Source organism: Jaculus jaculus, chromosome 6, assembly GCF_020740685.1.
Source record: "Jaculus jaculus isolate mJacJac1 chromosome 6, mJacJac1.mat.Y.cur, whole genome shotgun sequence".
Taxonomy (NCBI): Eukaryota; Metazoa; Chordata; class Mammalia; order Rodentia; family Dipodidae; genus Jaculus; species Jaculus jaculus.
This window is the reverse complement of record NC_059107.1, coordinates 35,428,015-35,447,722: the sequence shown is the minus strand read 5'-3', so window position 1 is coordinate 35,447,722 and position 19,708 is coordinate 35,428,015. Positions and strand designations below refer to the sequence as shown.

General features: G+C 47.2%; 1 protein-coding gene across 4 annotated transcripts in view; it reads left to right on the top strand.

Annotated features, from left to right (window-relative positions):
• The window catches only part of Klhl3 (kelch like family member 3), a 118,216-nt gene that overhangs the window by 37,082 nt on the left and 61,426 nt on the right, over positions 1–19,708 (top strand). For all 4 annotated transcript variants that reach the window (XM_045152517.1, XM_045152516.1, XM_045152518.1 and 1 more), the window contains 2 exons: positions 132–253; positions 7,483–7,645. In XM_045152517.1, coding sequence (XP_045008452.1) covers positions 132–253; positions 7,483–7,645 — 285 coding nt within the window. The remainder of the gene's footprint in view (positions 1–131; positions 254–7,482; positions 7,646–19,708) is intronic.

Genomic DNA, 19,708 nt, shown 5'->3' with positions numbered 1-19,708 from the left:
TCCTTGTCCCCTCCTCATCCAAGGGCACAGGCAGGATTATGGTGCTTCCAAGATGAGATGGGAAGCCACATAGAGGTCAAAAGCATGCACCAGGGGCCACATTCACCTTTTGTTTCTGCCGTGATCTGCAGGTGACATGTCTGAGAGCAAAGCTAGGAAGATTGAGATCAAGGACGTGGATGGGCAGACGCTCAGCAAGCTGATCGACTACATCTACACTGCGGAGATCGAGGTGACCGAAGAGAATGTGCAGGTAACATTGCCCCAGCAGTGGCACGGTGCCCTGCACACTGGGGTCCTGCCCTTTCAGTGCCCTCTTGTTTAACCCTCCTATGGCTCACTGCAGAAGAAGCTGAAAGCTGCAGGCACTCTAGGTGACTTGCCGTTGCAGTTATCCTTCAATAGCTGGAACAACACCTGATCCAAAGCAGTTGATGGGGGCTGGGAAGATGGCTGAGGGGCTAAAGGCACTTGATGGCCCAAGTTTGATTCCCCAGAACCCACATAAGGTCAGTTGCATGAAGTGGCCTATGCATCTGGAGTTTGTTTGCCATGGCAGGAAGCCCTGGCATGCCCATACCAACCGCCTCTTTCTCTCTCTCAAATAAATAAATTAATTAATTAAAAGGTGGCTAATGATAGGAAAGGTTTATTCAGCTTACAGGACAAGTTTAATCATGGTGGGGAAAGCATGGCAGAGTAGAGGCTGGCCATCACATTTGGCCACATTAGCTGGGAGGTAGCAGCAAGAGTGAGCTAGCTCTGAATACCCAGTGGGCTGAACTAATCAACCTGAAGGCCTGCCCCCAGTGACACACCTCCTCCAAGGCTCCATCTCCCAAAGGCTCCATTAGCTTGGGATTGAATATGAAGCTTAATTAATAACACTTGAGGCTATAGGTGACATTTCCTGTTCAAACCCCCACAGGTAGTAATATATAATTATTAAGATATTAGGAAGTAGGAAGTAATAAGGTAGCAATCAGTAATAGGTCAAGAGGTAATCTTTACATTGTCACTCTAAATTACTGGGTCAGAGGCTCTGGAGAAAATGGCTCCCTCATTGCTTTGTGAGGGAGGCTCAGGAAGGGGGTTCAGAGGATGAGTGGAAGGAGGGAGGAAGCAGGACAGGAATGAATCCAGAGATAGAACTCAAGTGTGGCTGTTGGCTCACAGCACTCTTACCCTAGGCCTTTCCCATCTGTAAAGTGAGGGCCTGGGACTCAGTGACCTCTGGCCAGAAAAGACATGAACTCTGTCTGCCTCTGATTTGCTTTATCTCCCACCTTCTAGAGCTTCTTTAACACAACAGGACCCCACTGACATCCTGCCTCAAGCTCAGTCTTCTATCTGTAAAGCAGGGGTCATAAGAGCACCCCTTCTATAGGGAGCCAATGAGTTAGGAGCTGCATGTGTTCAAAACCCTAGCCGTGTTTCCTTAACAAGTTACTTACCTTCTCTGTGCCTCGGTTGTGGTTTTCTAATGTGTGATGGGGGTGTGATAATGGCATCTATCTTGATAGGGTTGGAATGAGGAATATAAGTATTAACATAGGCACAACACTTAGAACACGGCCTATCACATGGTAAACAGTAACCGTTACCTATGATCATCATTTGAATGTGGAATGTCCCCCGTGGCCTCTTGTGTCTTTGGTTAAGCCTCATACTCAATCCCCATGTGTAGGCCATTTGGGAGGCAGAGCCTGGGTAGAGGATGTGAGTCACTTGGGGGGCCCTTGGCATGTTACAACCCGAGCAGCCTTGCCTGAGTTAGCTCACTGTCTTGCTGCTTTCTTCCGGCTGCTGTGGCAAGACGTGACACCCAACCTCTGCTCTGCAGTGCTTCTCCTGCTACAATGAAGCTTCCCCTTGAAACTGTAAGCCTGAAATAAGTCCTTTCCTCCCACCATCTGCTTTTGGTCTGCTTTTTTCCCAGCAATGAAATGGTCCTGGCAACACTACTGTGTACAGAAGCCTGCTTTCTCCTCTGCCCAGGTGCTGAGGGGAGAAAGCCAGCTAGGAAGGAGTCAGATAGGGAGTATGAGTCATGGTAAAGGGTGTGGGGCTAACCCCATCTGATCCTGAAGTGGCTGTACATTCTCCCATGTGGGAGGATAGTGTGGGATACCTGTTCCCGGGATGTGCACAGGATGCTTGGCAAGGACAAAGGCCTCGGCCAGGCACCAGCTCTTGCTGAAGAGAGGGCTCTTTATGGGATGTGTTAAGTCGCTAGCAGTGGGGAAGCATGTTCTAGAAGGCACATGGCCAAGGAGTGTCTCAGTCTCTCCTCTGCTGCAATGTGGTCAGTCATTCAGTACATTTCTTTCTGAGCTCCTACCCTGTAGCTAGCAGACAGTATGGGCGAAGAGGTTACTGTGAAAGGCTACACCCTCAAGAAGCAGCTGCTCTGCAGGCGGAGACAGATGGCTGAGCACATGAACAGTCTACAGTGCAGTGGGTCAGAGTGGAGGTGTCAAGAAACAGGAAGGAGTCATTGCTACCCCGAGGAGGCTGGACAGGGCAGACCATGCTCAGGAAATGTTTGTGTTGGGCCTTGCAGGAAGAGGGGGTGGTCTGATCTGTTCTCTTCTCTCTGTCTTCCTGCTCATGGACTCCTGAGCCGTGAACCCCTTAAGGTGCCTGCTATCTCTCTCTCTTTCTGTGGGGCGGGGGCAGGGCAGCATATGCAGGGCCTCTGCTGGGAAGCCTCAAGTGGGGACTTTGTGGAACTGTCCTTATTTGGAATCAATGTGGTATACTGTTTTTTCCTTCTCAATCTATGGTTAGGTCAGGGGTGACCTTGATGCAAAACAAAATTAAAAAAAAAAAGTTTAGAAAGAGTTTAAATGAAAATGTGGATGCTTTGTCTCACTGGTAGGTACGAGTTAAGGTTGTGTTGTCTATGAAGATAATCTGATGTACTGAGGAAATAAGCGTGGAGACACAAGGCCAGAGACTTGGGACGTGGGTAAATGGCCATTAGTCTCTGTCCAGCTACACTGCCCTTGGAGACACCAAGTCACTCTTCCATGATAAAGGTGACAACAGTCTTTTTTTTTTTTTTTTTTTTGAGGTAGGGTCTCACTCTAGCCCAGGCTAACCTGGAAGTCACTCGGTAGCCCCGGGCTGGCCTTGAACTCATAGCTGGGATAGATAAAAGGTGTGTGCTATCATGCTCAGCTGCAATGACAGCTGTCTTGACCCGACACTCACTGATACTTATGGTAAACCAGGCCTGTGCAGGCATGTTTTGTAACCCTCGTTACCACCTGGTAGGGTCGCTAACACCATCCGCTTTGGCAGCTGATGAGGCTGCTGGGCAAAGGGTTTATAGGCCGCCTGGGTCACGTGGGGTGAGTGGAGTGGAGAACCGAACCCATCTCCTTCAGACTCACCATGCTCTGTGGCTGTCATGAAGTCTGGGTTCTTGCTAAATGAGTGACAACAGCCACAGCTCAGGCCCTTGTGGTTTATCCTAAATAAAAACTAACCTTAATGGTGTGCTCACTATGTACTGAGCATCGTGTTCACTGCTTTAAATGTGAGGCTCTGCCACAGCCTTTAACTTAAAGTGCTGCTGTGACCCTTCTCAGTGCCCTGTTGAGGAGACAGAGGCACAGAGAGGTCAGATCACTGTAATTTAGCAGAGATGCCGAAATTCAAAGTGACATGCTTCATCACAGCACCATGCTGTCCCTCCTCCTCTTGTCCTGTGCACCTCTCTTTTCTGCTCTCTCTTCTTGCTTGGTACTACTAGGCTAACCCGCCCCTAGTGAGGATGTGGACGAAGGTCAGCGTGGCCCTCCACCTGGCACTGTGGCGCGTGCCTGGCCCTGCCCCCATGACGGAGCTCCAGGAGGGGAGCTTTCCCAGGGGGGCCGGGCATTTCCTCTTGTTTTCGCTAGAGGAAGCAAACTCCACGACGGGATATCCTCTGCTGGGGTTTCACGTTATCCGAGGGAGAGGGGAAAAAGCCACACAGAACGGGGCCCCCGCAAAGGAAAAACAGAAGGTTGGCCCCCCCCTTTTTTTTTTACAAGTTGAGGGGAACTTGTAAACTCTTTGCTGAGGCTTGGCAAGGAGGTGAAAGTTACCCTAGAGCCTTTGTGACCTGGCGCCATCTAGGATCTCAATGGGCAGTTACTGCCACCTACTCCTCAGGTCTCGGCCTCTACCCTCAGGGGCCAAGCGACTGGGCACTGTGATTCTACCCAGAGTCTTCTTCGAAGCGGAGGACAGAGCTGGGCCCCCGCTGTCAGCCTTGTTATCACTGCCCCTTGAGGAAGTAGAGTTTCAGACAAGATCAGAGGAAATCCCCCCCCAAGTCTTGCTGATGTGGGAGAGGGAACGGAAGACAGTGACGTCATAGGTGTTTTACACTCATGTGCAGACCCCCCCCCCAAGCCCTCTGGATGGGGGCCCAGCCCACCCCTGAGCCACAGCACAGTGACATGTCTCCTGGTCTCTCCGTCTTCCTTCTCAGAATTCTGACTTCCTCCACTTTTCTTCCTGCCCTTCTCCATGAGTAGAGGGAAGAAAGAAACGGGCCTTTGACTCACAGCTAATCACAGTGGGAGATCAAAGACAGAGAAGGACAATTAGAAAAAAACCACAAGGCCTGCTCTTGGTAGGAAGCTGGCTTAGGACCACTTTCAGGCAGGAGGTGACCCAGGCAAGACAAGGAGTGTGGCAAGCCTCATGCCCTTTTATTTTAGTTATTTATTTTTTATTTTGCCTACTAAGTGGGTTTTGTAAACAGTGGGGAAGCCGAAAGCTATGTGGGTAGTTCTGTCCAGGGAGGTGTTGGAAACTGAAAGTGTAACTTTAGGAGTATGTTCAGGAAATATTTGTTATTTCATGTCTCCACTTGGTTGTCATTAGCTTGCAAACTTAAGCACCAAACTGTTGCCATCTCCCTGGAGAGGAGGAGGGCCAGGGTGGGGAGGGAGTGTGTGCGTTGCTGGCATGATCTTGCTGAGGCTTGGCAAGGAATACAATCTGGGGGTAGACAGGACTCTCAGAAAATCCTGACAACTAGTGGTAAGAAAGAAATAACCCTGACCTAAAGCTATTAAGTGTCCCAGAACCGAGGGGGTCTCCAGGAGCTTGTGAGAAAACTGACGAGGTCCCAGGCAAACTTGAGATGATTGGCTGGGGTGCAGTGGAGGTCACTGGGGACCTGGTCTAGAGCTTTCTGTTCCTGATGTGTATCCAGAGAGAATGGCTAATGGGTCTGCACTGTGTGAGCAGGCAGAGGCTAATCTGTCTCTGGCATCTGCTCGGCCAAGCTGAGTAACTCACAGGTTAATTGAGTTCCCAGTTTATGGCTGCCTAGTGGGGACGGGAGCTCAGGTTAGGTAAGGTTAGGTTTGGACTCTGGCTGGGTTCACCTGGGCTTTAAAACTCTTGAGGCAAGGGTGGTTTTTATCATTTTCTTCCTTAGGAGTAAATCAGTGGGCCATAAACTGAGCAAAACAAAACAAAACAACAATAACAACCCCCCCCAAACAAAACAAAACAAAACAAACAAACAAAAAACAACCACCAAGGACAAGGTGCTAAGTCTTGCTGGGGCATAGGCAAGTGGCAGACAGGGAGGAGCAGCAACTTTTCCAGAACCCAGCTGCCCCCAGGGAGAAGCTTAAGCTGGTAGACCGCAGAGCTGGCCTTGTAGAGACTACATATTTGGTTGAGTGTGACCATAGATCATGGGGAGTCTTCGAACAGAGGTGAGAAAGGGAGAACCATTGTCCCAGCTTTAGCACCATCAGTTTCCACACCGTGACCCTAGTGGAGGGAAAAGGCAGCTTCAGTTTTGACTAAGGAACAAGAGACCACGCGGGTGGAGATGTTTTAGGAGAAAGTCAGGGTCCAAAATTTAAAGTATTAAAAAAAAATACCAAGACATGTGGTGTTCAGAATAGAGAAAACAAATGGTTGCATGCCTATGGCCATGCCTTCCTGGGCAAACCATTGTGAACAGCTGAGTTTGGTTGGTGTAGCTTCCCACCCCCCCCCACCTCCGAATCCCACCCAGAGCCATGGGAACAGCTGAGAGCAAAAGGTCTGGGACTAGGCAACTGTTTTGAGGTGAATGGATGCGGGACTTTCCAAACTATGGAGCCGTTAATCAATTGTCTTGATCTGTGATTCTGTGCCCCCCAACCCCACCTTCTAAATTGTTTTTGAAAAATCACCCATGGAGCAAGGGCCAGGAAGCCCTGCGGGGACCCCTCCCTGTATGTGTGAGCTGGGGGCAGGTGTTAGCAGACGTAGGCAGCTTGGCAGGGGTTGGCAGTGTGAGCATCCAACAGGCCTGCTCAAGCCAGTCTTCCCCGGCTCCTAGAAAAAACACACGCACATACACCTGAACAAGAACTATTTCTGTTTTCTAGGGTACGCTATAAATACTCATGTGTCCTGTGACCTTTCAAAGCTCAGCTCTCCTTTGTCTGAGAATGTACCCTTTCTAAACTTTTTATCTCCTGGAGAGGAGGATTGCCTGAGTCCTGGGGGATCTAGGGCGAGTGTCTGATTTCATTCAGATGATGTGCTGCATAAACGCAGGGTCTGGTCTATCTTGCTGATGCTGACTAGTAGAACTTGAATCCGTGTTCAGTACACGGGCAGTTATTGACAGAGAATGAACAAGAGGGCGGCTCAGTGAACACCTTTCTGAGTGAGGCACAGTGCTTCTCAGACTCAGGCAACCATTAGAAGCAAGTGAGAAGATTGAAAAAAAAAAAAAAAACCAGTGCCAAGGCCACCTGCCATTCCTATCAGTTAGAATCTTTATTTATTTATTTGAGAGAGAGAGAGGAAGATAGAGAGAGAGAAAGAGAAGGCGTACCACTGTAAACAAACTCCAGATACATATGTCACCTTGTGCATCAGGCTTACCTGGGTACTGGGGAATAGAACCTAGGTCCTGAGGTTTCACAGGCAAGCACCTTAACTGCTAAGCCATCACTATACCCCAGTTAGAACCTTTGTAAATGGCACCTAGGCATCAGTATTTAAAAACCTTTCCTGGTGATTCGAATGTATAGCCAGCTATGAGGACCGGAGCTAAAGAGTCTCCTCCGTGTGTGCTTGGTACATGCACACAGCACTTACAGCCAGACTATTAGCTGCTAGGGTCACCTGAGTTCTCCTTAGAAATGAGTAGGCTTTCAGGCCCCACTGAATCTAAATCTGCATTTTAATCAGATCTCTAGGGATTGGTATCACCATGGGAAGCAGGGCTGGAGGGTGTAAGGATACAGAGGATCGCTGGTGTATGGGTCCCTGGAGTGGAAACGGGTGGGAAAGAAGGCTGGAGAGCAGGCTGAGAAGTTTGGACTTACTGGGTGGGCAGTGGAGAGCCAGGGACATATCCTGAGTGTGGGACTACAGAAAAATGGTCAGAGCAGTTATTTAGGGGATGAGCTTCTGCCCGTGGGATCTGGCATCTCAGAACCTTTCCTTCTCTCCTTGCAGGTCCTACTTCCGGCAGCCAGCTTGCTGCAGCTCATGGACGTTCGGCAGAACTGCTGTGACTTCCTGCAGTCTCAGCTGCATCCCACCAATTGTCTGGGCATACGTGCATTTGCAGATGTGCACACCTGCACGGACCTTCTGCAGCAGGCCAATGCCTACGCAGGTAACGTGGAGCTGCCGCCCCTCCTCTGAGCCTGTGGACTCAATGACTGAGCCTGCTGTGGGCCCTCGAAGATTAGGAGCAGTGTTTCGGGCAGGAAAGCAGCCATGGTTCAGTTAGGAAGATAAGGCATAGGGAAAGGTAATTAACAGCGGATTCATTTAGCTCATTGCCAACTGGAATATGATGAGTTGTAAGATGGATGTAGCATGGTCAGGAGAGAAAGGAGAGCTGAGAAGTCTGGGGAGAGGGTCTAAATGGAGCCCAGTGTCTATGTGTATGGATGTATATATATAAATTTGCTATTTTGAGGTAGAGTCTCACTCTAGCTCAGGCTAGTCTGGAATTCACTATGTAGTCTCAGGGTGGCCTTGAACTCATGGCGATCCTCCTACCTATGCCTCCTGAGTGCTGGGATTAAAGGCGTGCGCCACCATGCCCAGCTAAAACAATTTTTTCACTCTGGTCAAACTGTCTTATGAACATGATAGTGAAACAAAATTTGTCTGAAAATACCATCATGGAATCTAATTCTTTGTATTCTAATAAAAAAAACTTTATAAAAGATAAGAAAATCTAATAGTATTTTCAGGTTTCTAATGAGGAACATGTGCTCCCATTGTTTATGTATTGTCTTGCTTTTGAAAACCACTGATTTTGTTTAAAGGAATTAAAATGTATTGCAGGTATAGTGGCACATGCTTCTGAACCCAGCATCTGGAGGCAGAGGCAGGAGGATTGCCACAAATTTCAGGCTAGCTTGGCCTATATGGTAACTTCCAGGCTAGTCTAGCCTACGTAGCAAGATCCCATTACAAACAAATAAGATAGACAGACAAATACCAGCCTCAAACCTAAAAACAGCAATGACAAAACAAAATAAAAGAATTGAAATGTAGAGTCTGATTTAGCTTAAAGCTGTCTTATCTACTACCTACCTCCATTTGTAAACACTCATCTTTATTATTTATTTATTTATCTATTTATGTTTTTTGGTTTTTCGAGGTAGGGTCTCACTCTAGCCCAGGCTGACCTGGAATTAAGTATGGAGTCTCAGGGTGGCCTCAAACTCATGGCAATCCTCCTACCTCTGCCTCCCGAGTGCTGGGATTAAAGGCGTGTGCCACCCCTTCCGGCTTTATTATTTATTTTTAAAGCTTATTAATTAGAGAGAGAGGCAGTGGGGCAAGGATGAGTTCACCAGTGCCATGTGGCGCATGGGCAGCATTGTGAGCTTGCATCACTGTGTGTCTGGTCATGTGGAACTTGGAGATTCAAACATGTGTTCTTAGGCTTTGCAGGCAAGTGCTTTCACTGTTAAGCCATCTCTCCAGCCTGCTGATAACTTTTTTTTTTTTTTTAAGTTTTTTGAGATAGTGTCTCAGTCTAGCCCAGGCTGACCTGGAATTCACTATATAGTCTCAGGCTGGCTTTGAACTCTTGGTGATCCTCTGCCTCCCAAGTGTTGGGATTAAAGATGTGCACCACCACACCTGGCCCTGTGATAACTTTTATGAAGGACTTTCCCAGTGGTCCCAGCTCTGAAACCCTGTTGAGGCTTTATTGCCTTTGAACCCGAACCCTTCTCTTTTGTCTGCTCTCCCTGTGTTCTCCTTTCTGCAGCTTTCTGACCTGTCTACATTTTTTCTCAAAATGCCCTTTCTGTCTCTCTAGCAAGGGATCCTCACCATATTCTTGGGAGAGGCCACTGAAGTCTCTGCTCAGGCTTTTCTTAGCAAGAAGTGGAGCCAGGGCAAGCGTTTGTGTGCGTCGCAAGGCTTAGTCAGTATGGTGGCAAGACCATAATTCTCAGCTTCAGGAATTACCTGTCCCTTCCTTGTCCCCTGCGCTAGCCCTTTTCTTCTACCTAGCATGCTAATGACACGTGCGCATAGAATACATTTCCCATTCTGATATGTGTCGGCTGAGCTTTGGGACATATGCTGAACCTTTACCTTTAACAAAGCACTTTTAGCATCCATGTTTTCTCCCTCTGTAAAACAAACCCAAGGCTGAGTGAAGAGGATGGCGCTGGGGCCACATCTATCCTTCTGGTCCTGACACTGTCATAATGATTTGGCTTATGGCATCGTAGGTTGCACATGTGCACATGTGTGCACACAGATAGCTTGGTGAATTTCCTTTACCTGCATTTATTTCCTGGGTACCTACTTTGGACTTTGCCCCCCTCCACACTCAGCATCTTATGGGCATCATCTCATTCAATGCATGCAACAGCTGAGGAAACCAAAGCACCAAGAGGGGAAAAGTTTTGGCGTTGTCACTGACAACTTCGTGGGACCTAGACACCTATGAAATTAGCATCTGGACGTACCTGTGAAGGATAATCTAGATGCCTGTGAGGGAGGGGTGGTCTTGGTGAGATTAGCAGAGGTAGGAGGACCCATCTTCATTGTGGGTGTCACGGTTGCACGGGCTGGGGTCCTGGACTATATAAAGGTGAGGGCTGGCTGAGCAATGGCATTCCTCACTGTCTGCTTCCTCACTGGACTGGATGCCACCAGCTGCCTCAAGCCCCCACGTCCATGCCTTCACCACCGTGGCAGGCTGTAACCTCAAACTGTGAGCTGAAATAAGACCTTCCATCTTCAAGTTGTTTCTCGTCAGGCATTTGATCACAGCAGTGAGCAAAGAACCAATGCAGAATGTGTGTGTGTGTGTGTGTGTGTGTGTGTGTACCGATAGTCTGGCAAATTCCCTATGGCTAGCGTCTCCTGGGCACCTATTTGGGATCGCCTCCTCGGCTGGTAACGAGTGAAGCAGGATTCAAGGCCAGGCAGTGCTTGCTTCAGAGCTGGCCTCTACTATACCGCCTTTCCCAGCTTCCCGGCCTGGTTGGACTCAAGGCAGCCCCGTGAGTCACTAGTGACAAGTATAGGTGGCTCGAGTTGGCATTTTCATTGGAAGTGCGTGCCTGGAAGCCTGTGCCATGGAGTCACGAAATCCTAAGAGCAGATGGTGTAGACAGACAGACAGACAGTTCTCTGCTAGACATATTGTGCCATCATCTTGGTGTTCTTTCTCTTCCTGGTTGAGCCATATCCTCCTGGCCACCCAGAGACTGTTCCCTTTGAGCACGAGGGAGCCTTCCAAAGACTCCTGCCTTGTCAGTGTCCTTGTCAGTTGGATGCCCTCCTTCCTGTGGAGCAGGCCGTCTGCATGGCCAGTGACCGTCTCCTAGAGGTGCTCTTTGCAGCCCTCAGCTAGGCATAGCAAGGATGTCAGAGTGTTAAGGTGTGACGCAGAAGTCAAGGTTAGGCTGAAAGACATTAGAAGGGGAGAGCAGAGGGGAGATTGCATGGTGTTTAGAAGGGAGATGAAAATGATTACCTGTGTCTGGCTCCCGGTGCCCAATATGGGCTTGCTGTATTGCCTTGGTCTTCTGTACCTGGCCTTAGATAGGGCCTGGTACTCTCTGCCATCATTTTTTTTTTTTTTTTGAGGTAGGGTCCCACTCTAGCCCTGGCTGACCTGGAATTCACTCCAGTCCCAGGCTAGCCTCAAACTCACAGCGATCCTCTTACCCTTGCCTTCCCAGTGCTGGCGAGCACCACCATGCCCAGCTGTCATCACTACTTTTAGAGATAGAGCTGCCAGCTTGCATTGTCCCACTGGAAGTTTGGATGTGAAGCCAGCCACTAGGGTCCCATGCAAGCACAGTGTAGCTGCAGCCTACCCTGGGCTTGTGCCTTGCCTTGGGAAGTATGTTAAGAAATTGAAAGGAGATCTTATGGATCAGAACCAGGAGTCAGCAGCCCACTCTCCGAGGCTGACTGACCCCGGGCCTGTCTCCTCTGTGATGGGTACAGGATGTCTTGCTGTGTGTTCAGGATGCTTGGGGATGGAAAGGGGCAGGAGGAGCGTGTCCTGCAGGTACAGACATCCCCAAGGCTATGCTCTGGAGTCTCCTACCAGCATTGAGACAGCCTCAGAGCTAGAAAGACAGGAACTCTTGGGGTACCACTGCTACTATTGCAAACCTTGTGTCCTTTGGGGATGTATGGCTGTCTCCAGGGCTTCTGATTCTGGCTTCTTTTTTTTTGAGGCAAGCTCAACAGTCTGGCCTTTATTTATTTATTTTTAAATGTGAGAGAGCAAAAAAGAGAAGGAGGAAGAGAGAGAATTGGTGTGCCAGGACCTCCAGCTACTGCGATTGAACTGCAGACACGCATGCCACCTTGTGCACATGTGCGACCTTGCACTCTTGTGTCGCCTTGTGTGTCTGGCTTACGTGGGACCTGGGGAGTTGAACATGCGTCCCTAGGGTTCACAGGCATTTGGCTTCTTTCTGTCTAGACACACAGGCAGGTGTGTCTTGTGCTTCCTCCCCACCCTTAGTCTCCAGCCAGCTGGGCTCAGACTTTACTTGTCTGTAGCTCCAGCTTCCCTCTTTACACCATTCCTTTTCCAACAAAATTTTTTCTTCTTCTGACATTATTATGATGTTAATATAAAACACAATGCCATCCCCCCAATTATTAAAGAAAAGGTTACCAGCAGAAAGGCCATGAAAGGCACCATTACCCTAGCCAACGGGAAACATACAAACCTCAGTGTATGTCTTTCTCTGTGTGGGTGTATCATATTTTGTTTATTTATTTGAGAAAGACAGAGGGAAGGGGGGGGGGTAGAGAGAGAATGGGCGTACCAGGGCCTCCAGCCACTGCAAATGAACTCCAAACGTGTGTGCCCCCTTGTACCTGTGGCTTACATGGGAATTGAACTTATGTCCTTAGGCTTCATAGGCATGCATGCGCCTTAATTGCTAAGGCATCTTCGCAGCTCTTCCAGATATTTTTTTTATTGGCTAAGTATGTTTTCTAAAAGAAATTAAAATAATACTCAGCAGTATATTCTGAACAGCTTTCCATGTGTGAATCTACGTTTATATTCCATTATATTAAAACTATACATTGTGTGAGGCAAATTATCTTGGTGCAAGTTAGACACAAAGGTATGAGTAACAAAGTTGATCTTTTTTTGTCCACAGGCAAAAGTGGGAAGCATATTTGATATCTCTAAAGAATGGCTATATTATGTATTTTTTTGAGGTAGGGTCTCACTGTGGCTCAGGCTGACTGGAATTCACTATGTAGTCTCAGGGTGGCCTCAAACTCATGGCGATCCTCCTACCTCTGCCTCTCGGTTGCTGGGATTAAAGGCGTGCACCACCATGCCTGGCTCTTCTTTTATTTTTTGAGGCAACAGACTAGACTCTTGTTGTTTTGTTTTGTTTTTGTCTTTTCGAAGTAGGGTCTCACTCTAGCCCAAGCTGACTTGGAATTCACTATGTAGTCTCAGGGTGGCCTCGAATTCACAGTGATCCTCCTACCTCTGCCTCCCCAGTGCTGGAATTAAAGGTGTGCGCCACCACGCCCGACTTATCCTAGTCTGTTCTTTCTTTCTTTCTTTCTTTCTTTCTTTCTTTCTTTCTTTCTTTCTTTCTTTCTTTCTCTCTCTCTTTCTTTCTTTCTTTCTTTCTTTTTTTTGTTTTTCGAGGTAGGGTCTCACTCTGACTCAGGCTGACCTGGAATTCACTATGGAGTCTCAGGGTGGCCTCAAACTCATGGCAATCCTCCTACCTCTGCCTCCCGAGTGCTGGGATTAAAGGCGTGCGCCACCACGCCTGGCTTGCCTAGTCTTTTCTTAATGTGAGAGAATGACAGAGAGAGAGAACTGATGTGCATTCGAACTCCAGATGTGTGTGCCCCTCGTGCGCATGTGCGACCTTGCATGCTTGCGTCACCTTGTGCGTCTGGCTTATGTGGGACCTGGAGAGTCGAACATGCATCCTTAGGCTTTACAGGCAAGCGCCTTAACCACTAAGCCATCTCTCCAACCCTATTATTCTTTTTTTATTGTTATTATTCTGTATCATATGGATGCGATATAATTTATTTAGTGTTCTGTTGATGGGCATTAGTGTTCAGTTTTTCTTTTACAGGAAATGTTTCAGTGAGCATTCTTATACATAATATTTTGGAGTACACTTGGTCATATACCTGCAGGATATAACATTAGTAGTATAATTGGGTGAAAGAAACTTTACATTTAAAACGATAAGTCTAGCCAAGCGTAGTGGCGCATGCCTTTAATCCCAGCACTCGGGAGGCAGAGGTAGGAGGATCGCTGTGAGTTCTAGGCCACTGTGAGACTACAGAGTGCATTCCAGATTCCGGGTCAGGCTGGGCTAGAGCGAGACCCTACCTCGAAAAACCAAAAAGAAAAAAAGAAAGATAAGTCTGGATATGTAGCACATAGGTAGAGAGCTTGCCTAACATCACATGCACAGATATAGATGGATGCTAGATTGATAGATGATAGATAAACAGATAGACATTGTTAAATTTGCCTTCTCTCTGAAAAAAAAAACCAAAAAAACAAAAAACAACAAGCTAGAAAAATCCTGTGCTTGCTTTCTGAGAAGCCTCTGCTGCTTGGTGAGGTGGGAAAACGTCACCTCTCTACCCAGCAGGTTGTTTGGTTGGTTTCCTGTTTCGAGCGCCCTGTCTCTTCCAGCTGTGGCAGAAGCTTCCTGTTTTCTCTGGATCCAGCTTCCCTCTCAGGGTGAGGCCCCCAGACCCTCGGTCTGACAAGCGTTCATTCTGAGGTGGAGGACGCTGGGCTCCACACTGTGGAGCTGACTGCTCAGAGCCCCACGCCCTGCCCGTGCCCCAGCCCTCCTGGCACTCAGCGTTGGAAAATGCCCTCTCATGCTTTGCTTTTCTTACCCCTCGTCATTACTGTTACTGAGGACCGCTTAATCTTTAACCTCGGAGGCCGGGGCCAAGTTTATGAGGGTTTTTTGTTGTTTGGTAATTGGAAGGCCATGTGCCTGGTTGTGTGGTGGTGGGGGGGATTAATGGGACCTCATTAATGCAAGGGCAATTAAAATTCTTTGGCGATGTTGTTTATATCGACCTGCCAAAGCTGAGTTGAAACCCTCCAGCCGCAAGGTGGAAAAGCCATTGAAGTTCACGTGCTCTGGGAGAAAAATGGTATTTTTATTTTATTTTATTTTTTTGATTGTGTCATTTAAGATGATGGAGCAGGATCATTAAGGGCAGTAGAAAAGTTTGGTAAACCATTTACGACACGTGGCTCTCTTGACTCAGTAAGGCTCTTCTTACAAAACTGCTGCCCCTCAACTTGGCATGAAGAGATGGTGCTGCTGGTGATGAAGGAGGGAGGTTTTGCGATTTTAAGCACTTGCTATGAACTGGGTGTGGTGCTGCACACTTCACAGGCAGTTTGGTCTCTTCATTGTCAGGGGTCATTCTTATTTTCTCAGTTGACATACCCAGAGAGGGTTAGCAGCTTGCCTGAGCTGACAGAGCTTGTATGTGGCAACGCCAAGACCCATAAAGAAGCCATCTGACTCTGGAGGCTGGTGTGCTGAGCTCACTACTTACGCCTCCACCGTCACACGCCAGCGCAGGCTTCCTTCCCTGGGGCTGCCTCACTCCTGCCTCCCCTTGATTTCCTGTTCCCAGCATGAAGGCAGCAAATGAAGCAGCTGGGTAGACATAGTTTTAATTCAGGATTTCATTCATGTGTTTATCTGTGTCTTCTTTGAACATATTTACAATCATTCTCTTGAAGTCTTTTTCTGACGTTTTCTCTAAGTAGTTTTCATGGGGGGGAGGGGTGCAATTGCTGTGCAATTGTAGTTCTTGGGAAAAACATTGGCTTACTTTTACCTGTTACTCATTTTGTGTTCAGACTTACCTATCTGGGGGTATGCATAGGTCAGGTTTTTCTGGCACACCTGTATTGAGTATTTGGAAGGTTGCTTGGGGTTTCTTTTTATTTGTTGGTCTCCACTCTGCTATGTGCCACCTAGAGTTCAGTGTTGGTGGTAGTTGGTGCAGCATGGCATCACTTAGGTGATGGTATCAATGGCTTCTGGCAGGTCTTTGCCAGCCAACAGGGCAGCAAGTTCCATCAAGTCAGTAACAGTGAAATCTTTCAGAATATCCCTATAACCTCCAAAAGGTGTTTGCTTAGCAGCAATGATAACCACACCTGTCTTACCATTGGCTTTGATGAGTCTTGCTATCTTTGTCCCACATGTGGATATTACATAAAAACATGGAATTTTGAAAAAAAAACCTTATTCTTTTTTTAAAAAAAAAATCTTTGTGTTAGAGAGAGACAGAAAGAGAGAGAGAGAGAGAGAGAGAGAGAGAGAGAGAGAGAGAGAGAGAGGACAAGAAAGACAGAGTTGGTATGCCAGGGCTTCACTGAAATTAAACTCCAGACACTTGCGCCACCTAGTGGGCATGTGCAATCTTGTGCTTGCCTCACCTTTGTGCATCTGGCTTATGTGGGATCTGAAGGGTTGAACATGGGTCCTTAGGTTTTGCAGGCAAGTGCCTTAACTGCTATGACATCTCTCCAGCCTGTCATCATTATTCTTTCAATGGAAGTGTTTGTAATATTTCAGAGGGACTAGGCTATAATTTTTTTTTTCTTTTTTTGGTTTTTCAAGGTAAGGTCTTGCTCTAGCCCAGACTGACCTGGAATTCACTATGTATTCTCAGGGTGGACTTGAATTCACTGCAGCCATCCTCCTACCTCTGCCTCCCAAGTGCTGTTATTAAAGGCACGCACCACCACGCCCAGCTTGACTATACTTTTGAGATATTTTTATTTTCTGCTAGACTGGTATTCAGGAAAGCAGCTTCTGTCTCTAGTACTTCCCCCAAGCTAGAATATTGTTGGCAAAATAGCAACTACCGAAGGGTAAGCCCACTATAAATGTACAGTGATAGATAAAAAATAAAAAGTACTCCTTAAATTCACCACCTAGATCATTGATAATGCACTAAGATATTAGTTACTGTGGTATGAGTGGGAAGAATAAATGCAGTGTAAGGCTAATGATTAGCATTGCGTTGATAGAGAAAAAAATAGAAATGAGAGAACTAAATGGAAGGCACAAACAAGAGGGTTAAGGGGGTAAGGCCATTTTGGTTAAAGTTAGAATGAAAAGTAACAAAATGGAAACCTAAAAGTGTCCCAGATCTCAGTAGGCTCAGACATGGAGACCCAGAAAACCAGGCTAGTCTGTGATCTTTGGTAAAGCATATCAAAGGGAAAACTAGAGGAAGAATAAAGGAGGAAGGAGAGGGGGAGGAAAGATAAAAACAAGGAACAGAGAGGTGAGAACAGAGCCGAACAGAACTGGTCTACTACTAAGTGAGGGAGGAGTCATTGCGAGGCGAGAGAGTTAGCCAGGGTATGGAGAGTCTGGACGCAGTCCCCCATGGTTGCTGTTTGCAACCTTGACTCTCAGTGTTCCTTTTTCAGGCTCCCAGGTGCCTGTCAAAGCCCTGGGAAGTCGTTCATGGGCCCAGTTGCAAATGATGGTCACATGTCTGGGTAGTCCGTAAGGAGTCTGGCTGCAGATGCTGGCCCCAGGCCTGGGCTATTGTTCTTGAATACTCTGGAGGTAGATATTGGGTACAGTGCTTGCAACCCGTGTCTAAATGCTCCTGCAGACTTGGTCTCCAGCCAGGTTTCCTCTCACTGATTTTTCAGGGCTCTGATATAGGGTTTCAGCCTCACAGTCTAGAGGTGCTTTTCTGGATACACCCCAGGGTTTGGTCCTGGGACACTGCCCTGATTTCCCCCAGAGTGTGTGCCACAGAGAGTCTGGGGCTGTTAAAGCACAGGCCCAGTGGGGAGCTTTTAAAAATGGTGTCTCAGTGGAGAGCTTTTAAAAATGGCGTCTCAGTGGAGTGCTGAGAGGAGAGGGGTCTCCAGACATCTCTCCTCTCTCTGTTGTTTCAGCTTTTGTCTCCTTTCCTTGTCTTTCTCCTCTTCTTCTTCTTTCTCTCTTCAAGATTGTTTATTGGTAGTGCTCCATCACTCCTTTGCACTCGGAGCCGAGACATCCCCAGACTCTGCCAATCCTCCTGAGATGGATTCTATAGTTTTCTTGTTTTGGTTTTTAAATTAATTTTTATTTTAGAGAAAGCAAGCAAGCATGTGAGAGAGAAACAGAGAGAGAGAAGAGAGAGAGAATTGGTAAACCAGGGCCTCAGCCACTGCAATCGAATGCCAGACATCTGCGCCACCTAGTGGGCCTGTGCGACCATGCGCTTGCCTCACCTTTGTGCATCTGTCTAGAGTGAAGAGCAGAGCATGGTCCTTAGGCTTTGCAGGCAAGCACCTTAACTGCTAAGCCATCTCTCCAGCTCCTTATATTGGTTTTTAAAGTTTACTTTTCCTATTTTACTTCACCATTGGACTAGAATGTTTCAGCTATCACCTACCTTTTCTGATGGCTGTCATCTGGATCTCCACAGTTCATTCCCTAAATACTTTTGTAGCCTGTGCCTGTGTGTCTTCCACCATCCTGGATCCTCCTAGGGCCAGTGTTTTTTTATTCTGCCTTAAATCATTTATTTTTTAAATTATCAACTTCCATGATTGTAAATGATATCCCATGGTAATGCCCTCCCTCCCCCCACTTTCCCCTTTGAAACTCCACCCTCCATCATATCCCTTCCCCCTCTCAATCAGTCTCCCTCTTAATTTGATGTCATCATCTTTTCTACCTATTATGATGGTCTTGTGTAGGTAGTGTCAGGCACTGTGGGGTCATGGATATCCAGGCCATTTTGTGTTTGGAGGAGCATGTTGTAAGGAGTCCTATCCTTCCTTTGGCTCTTACATTCTTTCTGTCACCTCTTCCACAATGGACCCTGACCCTTGGAAGGTGTGATAGAGATATTTCAGTGCTGAGAACTCCTGTCACTTCTTCCTAGCACTATGATGCTTTCTGAGTCATCCTAAGGTGCCATCTGAAAAGAGAAGGCTCTTTACCAAGAGTAGCATTAATATATGGGTATGAACAATAACAGAAGTGCTTACTGGGCAGCTTGATGAGCATAGTATATACATTTAGCCAGACAACAGCAGACGTTACACCCCTAGGACTCATGACTATCCCTGTTGTAGGTTTTCAGTATCAGGGATGTATTCCCTCCCATGGAGCAGGCCTCCAGTCCAATTAGAGGGCAGTTGGTTTCCAACATGACAGACATGCCACTATTGCACCCATTGGCTCATTTGGCCTGGCTGGCCAATTATAAGGCTTGCATTGTCCACTGTTGAGTATCTTCACTAGTGATTTCTCTCCCCCTTGAACTGCATGCAGAAAGGCTTCTTCCAGCTTTCTGTCAGCTTATCTACATGGAGGAGGTTATCAACTCAGATCCAGCAGGATTTCTCAGTGGCCTTGCAGCCCAAGTATGTGGAGTCTTCAGCAATAGGGTCTTATCTACTTCTGGTGGGAAACCAAGGACCTCGGCAATGGCCTGTGATGTTTTGGGGGCATAAGGGACCTCCCTGGCCAATGACGCACTGGAAGGTATCCCATCCCTGGCACTGAAAATTTTCTAGCAACAATCTGTGGCTCCTGAGTGTTCCATTGTTCAAAAAATTAGGTTTCCATATGATTTTTAATATCCCCTTAAGTTTTGATTAGCTTTCCCTCAACCTTTCCTTTACTCAATCTCTTACCCTGACCTCACTTGGGCCTTTTTACCCCCATTAATCTATTCTTCTACTTACATATATACAATCCTATTAAGTACCCCCTCCCAGTTTTTAATCTTGGGGACTAAGGTAGTTATCAGAACACCTTAAAAATTCATGTGTGTGCACCAGTATCATTTGCCACTGCGATGAATGCCAGATGCATGTGCCAAGCTTTTACAGTGGTGCTGGGGAATAGAACCTAGGTTATCAGGCTTTACAAGCAACCGCCTTAACTGCTAAGTCATCTCTCCAGCCCCACGAACATTTGTTATTATAATCAGACAGCTTGGCTTTAAATCCTGGTTGTACCCTTATTGCTGTGTGATCCTGAGCATGCTAACAGCCGTTCTAACCTTCTGTTTTTCCATCTAGAAAATAGGGGCATTGACATTGACCTAAGCAGGGCTTTGGAGAGGATTAAGGGACATAATATATGGAAGACTCCTAGCACAGTTTTAGCCATCATTAGGAAATGTCTCAATGTTCTTTATGTCT